Raw genomic sequence first — 6,651 nt, forward strand, 5'->3', positions numbered from 1 at the left:
CGTAGGAGCTTCCACAGAGGACTCACTTATATGTTCAGGTGCCAGTCTGACTGCCAAGCACCTGGTCCTTTCCAGCTGGTCCTCAGGTCACCTTCGTGTGCTTTGTTATCTACTCATCATCCTGCTGCTATTTGAATAGTTGTATTCACTTACTACAGAATTGTTTTTCTCTTCTTTTTCTTTTTGATCGGAAATGAGAATAAGTTCATGCTGAGCTCTCAGAACCAGAAACAAACATCCACAAGGAGGAAAAACAAAACAAAACAAAACTCTGTGAGGATGCCTTTAATGTACATTGTGCTCAAAGTTAGACTAGAAACTACATTATAACAAATAGCCCTTAACTAGAATTTGCTTGTTGGTATTTATCATAATTTACTGATCCTATTACCAAGCACAGTCCTCCATCTGGATAACGTGTAAACTTTTTTTTGTTCCTGGTAATAGCAAAGGTCTGCAAGTAATATCCTCTCTCTAGGTAAATATTTCTGCAGGCTTCACCCAACCCCAGGCAAACACCACATTATTTATGAAACAAAGCTGAATTTTATTAAAAATATTCTTCAACATCCAATAAAAGATATCACTTTTGATTTTTTTATAGATTTAATTTTATAAAACATCTACTTGTACCTTTCTTCTATTTACCACAGAATCATGCAAAGATAAAACCTACTTTGTGTTTTTCTCCTTTAATTAAGCATGTGTTTGAATTATATGGGAGCTGAAGGTCTTCAGAAAAACCAAGAGGAGATTATTTCCATCGGAAAGAGGAATAATTTAAGAGATGTCTGTGCTTTCATATCAATTGTCAGAATAAACCAAAGCATATCTTGAATCTGACTTCCACAGGTATGTTATACAAAAGTTCTGTTTGTAGAATTTTCTTATCCTATCACTCATGAAACCTAGATTTTTAGGACTGAAAAATACTCCAGGTAAACTGAATTTCAAGACATGGCACGATACTTTCATCACATTGGTCTTTCCCCTGCTCAGTGTGGGGTTCCTCCCTTATCTCTAGGAAGTAATCATCAACCAACCTAAGCTGAACTCAGCTCATGTTATAACATGGGTGATCCAAAAAACCTCCCTCCTGTTTATTTGCCAACTTAAAGAAAAACCAAGGTTGAAGAGGCAGGGAATGAGTCCTCTAAACAGTTGACACTTGTGAGAGTTGAGGCTCACCTGTGTCGGTGCTAGAGAGTAGGAAACTTATCTAATAAAATTCTTTTGTAAAGGCACGATCACACTTCTCCACCCATGTAAGCAGAATATAGTGGATATAATGAAACCTTTTCTTGTTTTGGGGGCAGGATGGATGGGAATCTGCTTGGGTGAAATGGAAACAGAATTGGATTGAGAGTCAGAAGCTCCGGGCTCCATTATGATTATGACACTTTCTAGCGGTGTGGCTTGGACTTGTGTCCATGCCTTAGTTTCTTCCTCTGTAAAAGTGAGACTAATAGCACATCTCACTAGACTGCTGGGGAACCACTGAGATGATTTATGTAGAAGTATCCAGGGCAACACCTGCTACAATCTGACAAATGTGGTTGTTTCTCTGTTGAGCCTACTCCTTCCAATAACTGGTGGCTTTAGGGGCCTTGGATTGTTCACGTGGAGATGCAGGCGAGCTCATGCAGCTGCAGGACCTCCGAGTGGTGACTCAGTTGTCTCTACAGGCCTAATCAACCCCTGCCAGGCTGACATCCAGCTCGTCTCTCCCATGGTTTTCTCATCTTCTGAGAAATAATTTTCTTCATTTCTATTGACAGCTTTGACTTGCTCCCTTCAGTCAAAATATCCGTATTTGTCACTAACAGAGTGAACACTCAAGTTATCTTGCATTCGTTTCCCTACACTGTGTGTGAAGGATGAATGACCCGCTCCATTTCAAAAATGCAGGAATGTGCTTTATTGAGAGTGCCTTCCACAGTGTGTCAATTCTTTACCATCCAAAGCAGATGATCCTCACAGACATCAAACCAATTTTTCTTCATGTCTTTTTGTCAGACTCAACATCAAATGGAATGCTAGGAATATACAAGTCAAAAAAGGGCTTTACACTGCACGACCTCTCACAACTGGCCAGCGGGGCTCCTCCTAGGACAGGGACCCCAACACTGAGGAGAAATGCTGGGAGTGGAGTTGGACAGCAAAGGCAGCGGAAAGAGAAGGTCTAGACCAAGGTGGGGAAGGAAGGAAATCCCGGGACCCTACACAAAAACCACAAACAGGAATCTTTTCTGACTGCACAAAGCTTTGTGCAGTCAGAAAAGCTTCCTGAACTTTCCTGAAAGTCCAGGAATACGAATTTTACATAACATGAGTATTATAATAGTATTGAGGGAAATTTGCATGCAAAGTTATTATAAAAATAAAAAGGAGCAGAATGACATCTACAGAGACAATGAAAACACTCTGGAAAGGTGTACCCACAACCCAGATAAAAACTGTAACCTATTGTTTCAAAATGGGCTAAAAACAATACAAGACATGAAAAACATAAAATCAGAACTAGAAAAATACAGGAATGAAGTGACTGAATTTAGGAAAGAATTAGAAATAAAAGCAAAATAAATCAGTTTAGAAATGAAGACTGAACTAAAAGAAACATAAGAACAAGTAAACACAACAGATAATGCCTGAGGAAGAGTGGAAGATGTAGAAGAAAAAAAATTAAAATAAAAAGATTAATAAAGAAATATTTTTTTATTTCAGAAAACTCATATGTTAAAAAAGTGTTAGTAGTGTGTGTAGACATGCAGCATTCATCCATTCAACAAATGTTCATTATAGGCCCACCATGTGCCTGATACTGTCCTTTGTGCTGAGGATATAAGCAGGGACACCTGCTCCTGTGGCGAACACCTTCCAGCAGAGGCGGGCAGGCAGCTAACACAGCACGAAGCAAGTACGGTAGAGGGTGCGGAGAGCTGCGGAGACGCACAAATCAGGGCGGAGGGAGAGGCAGCGCTGGGGGCGGGGGTTGGATTGCGATTTTATGCGGGGTGGTCAGGGAAGGCCTCATGGAGAAGGTGACAGATGGCCTGAAGGAAGAGGGGAGGGGAGCCGCGGAAGGCCTCATGGAGAAGGTGACAGATGGCCTGAAGGAAGAGGGGAGGGGAGCCGCGCAGACACTAGGGGACAAGCGCTCTGGGCAGACGGAACAGCGAGTGCAGAAGCCCAGGCGCGGGGCTGTGCCTGCTGCGCGCGTTCCAGGAGCAGCAGGAGCCCCACGTGGCTGGAGCTGGGGGAGAAGAGCCATCGGTAGGCGACGGGGACAGAGAGGGAGCGGGCCACGGTCAGGGCTTCACTCCGGGTGAGGTAGGGGCCGGTGCAGGGTCCTGAGCAGAGGAATGACTTGATCAGGGATCCCTGAGGCTGCCCTGGTGGGAAGTGATGGGGCGGAGGACAGACGTGGAGGCTGAAGCCCCGGGGAAGTTCCCGCAGCGATCCAGGCTGGAGAAGGTGGTGGCTCCGATGGAGCGGAGGTGGGTGGCGGTGGGGCGCACAGGGTGTCATGATAGCCAGCACTTACACAAAGTTTATTGGTGCCAATTTCTGTTCTGAGAGTGCCACATGAACTAACCCATTAAATTTTCACAATAAGTCATCAAGATAGGTACCACTACTAACTCTGTTTTAACAATTTAAGAATATCCTGCCCTGACTGCCATATTGATGCGTATAACACAATAGCGATTCAATTATTTTTGAAGTTCAAGAGAGGTATGAGGTCAAAAACAAAACAAACCCTTTCTGAATAAAAAATTTAGTGCCCGATTTTGAAATTTAGTTTAAAAGTTGACACTATGAACTTAAAACTCCAGTTCATTTTTTTTAAATATGAAAAAATGTGTAATGTCTTTGATTGAATAGATATCCATTTATTACTTCGCCAGACTTAACGTTGCACACATAGTGAGAAGGTAATTTTATCAAGAAGAGACAAAAGTAATTTCAAGTTTCTAATTGTGATATTATAAAGGATATTTGGGGGGCTCTGTAGGTAGGTGAGTCCCAAAATGCTAACACCACTGCAGCAGAGGATCTCCTCTTTGTTCCTCCTCTTAAACTCAAGTGACAAATGGTGTTGGTGTTTTAATTCTTCCAGCAGCTATTTTAAACATTTTTTTCAAATAAGCAATGTAAAGACTTTAAAAAAAATCAGTAAATTTTAATTTTTAATATTCAAACCACTAATTGTATTGACTACATTTCTCACTTAGAATTATAATAAAATGATCTTACTAAATGATATAACAAGATATCATTGAACAGTAGGTTAACTTATACCTAAGATTAGATTTTTTTGGATTTTATTATATCCATACAATATGGGGCTTCTTCAGTATTCATTCATTCATTACTTAGTTTACTCTGTCTACATTTATCAGAGCCCCGTGGAATTTCCTTACAGGATGGATGACAAAGTCATATATTAATGGACCATTCTCATGACAAGTCTCTACCTTACATATTAATTTGATTTTAATCAAAACTATTTCGATCCTTTCCTTTTCTGTGTGTTTGCAAATTAAAAATTGAGTGAGGATTCCTTATTCAAGAGCATATTCCTTCCTTTTAGTTTACCAATAGAAAGTCTAGGACTTCAAACTCTTTGCACACAGTTTTCCTTCAGTTTGTATTTTCTGTTCAAAAAGTCAGTCACAGATACATTGGGAAATGACCAGATATTTCCAGAAGGTCTATGACTGTGTAAGTACACTTGGGTTGCCTTAAGAGCATGGCGATGTATCTCTTGTTTGTCGACAACAAACAAATCTTATTTGACTAACACACTTTTGTACTGAAACCAATACTTTTACAGGAGAAAATGGCCTTCAAGGTTGATCAAAGATCACAGACATTTTATCAGGCGCACATAGCTGATAACCCAGTACCTGGGGCACGTGAGCAAGTCATGTGATACTGGGTGCAGCAGGGCCCTATGGCAGTGGAGTTTGAGAAAGGGCTTCTAGGTGAACGAACATTCGATGGAACATGGGGAATTTGCTGGGGTAGCACTGAGACCTTCTAACCATCCAGTAATAGAGAATTTTATTTTACATTCTTAGATGCAACGTTATTTATTTATTTATTTTTTCCTTTTTGTCTTTTCTTGTGTCCAGCAATGGATCGCAACCCTCAGTGTCGCGCCTGTACCGGACTGGGACCGGCAACGGGATCGCAACCCTCGGTGCTGCGCCCGCACCTCGCTCAGCCAGTGAGCGGGAACCGTTCTGTATGTGGGATCCGAACCCTCGGCAGGAGCGCCGCCGTGCTCCCAAGCGGCGCACTGTAGCAGTGCGCCACCGGGCCGGCCCCAGATGCAACTTTTGATCCAACTCCAGCTAGATAATTGAGTCATGCAGAAAGTCTGAATAATAGTACAACTTATAGTTTTTACCAATTTACTTAGGGTAGATATATTTCATCTATAATAAAAACTCTTTTAAACAATTCCACTTTATTATGTCACCAGATTAATAGACATTCCCTGTTTCCTTTGTAAAATATATTGGTGGCTGCCCGTAACCTAACAAGCATTCCCTAGTACACCTGGGAACTTCTGCTCCCACCGTAGTGAGTTGCAGAGCTGCCAAGAGTCAGTTGAGTTGATTCCCAAATTTATCCCTGTTGTACTTTCTATCAATATTGTATAAGTTATTTGCAAGTTGATCAAATTTAAGTGTAAAGAGGGCTAATTGCTATTTTTATGAAAACTATGCAAGTGATGTAGAAAGATATCATGATAAAATTACTCAGATAATTGTACTATGGAATCAGATGTGGGTGAGACAAATGTAAGAGACTGGAAGAAAATATAAAAATCAAGAAGTGATTAAGTTTTGCAGAGGTAAATATGCTATTTACCCTGAATAGATCATTACACGTTGTATATATGTATTGAAATATAACTCTGTGCCCTGTAAATATGTAAAATCAATGTCTCAATAAAAAAATTTTTAAAAAGAAAATATAAAAACCTAAGGTTCTCTAAACAGATTGAGATGCAATTGTGTTTAAGTTTTTATTCCATTTCAAAACTATTAAAATTGATAGTAATTAGTTAAAAAAAATCAGTAAATTTTAATTTTTAATATTCAAACCACTAATTGTATTGACTACATTTCTCACTTAGAATTATAATAAAATGATCTTACTAAATGATATAACAAGATATCATTGAACAGTAGGTTAACTTATACCTAAGATTAGATTTTTTTGGATTTTATTATATCCATACAATATGGGGCTTCTTCAGTATTCATTCATTCATTACTTAGTTTACTCTGTCTACATTTATCAGAGCCCCGTGGAATTTCCTTACAGGATGGATGACAAAGTCATATATTAATGGACCATTCTCATGACAAGTCTCTACCTTACATATTAATTTGATTTTAATCAAAACTATTTCGATCCTTTCCTTTTCTGTGTGTTTGCAAATTAAAAATTGAGTGAGGATTCCTTATTCAAGAGCATATTCCTTCCTTTTAGTTTACCAATAGAAAGTCTAGGACTTCAAACTCTTTGCACACAGTTTTCCTTCAGTTTGTATTTTCTGTTCAAAAAGTCAGTCACAGATACATTGGGAAATGACCAGATATTTCCAGAAGGTCTATGACTGTGTAAGTACAC

At 39.6% G+C, this 6,651-nt stretch overlaps 1 protein-coding gene across 1 annotated transcript in view; it reads left to right on the top strand.

Annotated features, from left to right (window-relative positions):
* Positions 1 to 3,405: 3,405 nt before the first annotated feature.
* The window catches only part of LOC103593635 (leucine-rich repeat-containing protein 37A-like), a 79,243-nt gene continuing 75,997 nt past the window's right edge, over positions 3,406 to 6,651 (top strand). The window contains 1 exon segment of the mRNA XM_008576653.1: positions 3,406 to 3,497. Within this exon segment, the coding sequence (XP_008574875.1) occupies positions 3,406 to 3,497 (92 nt within the window).

Source organism: Galeopterus variegatus, unplaced genomic scaffold (genome assembly GCF_000696425.1).
Source record: "Galeopterus variegatus unplaced genomic scaffold, G_variegatus-3.0.2 Scaffold1384, whole genome shotgun sequence".
In the NCBI taxonomy this organism is placed as follows: Eukaryota; Metazoa; Chordata; class Mammalia; order Dermoptera; family Cynocephalidae; genus Galeopterus; species Galeopterus variegatus.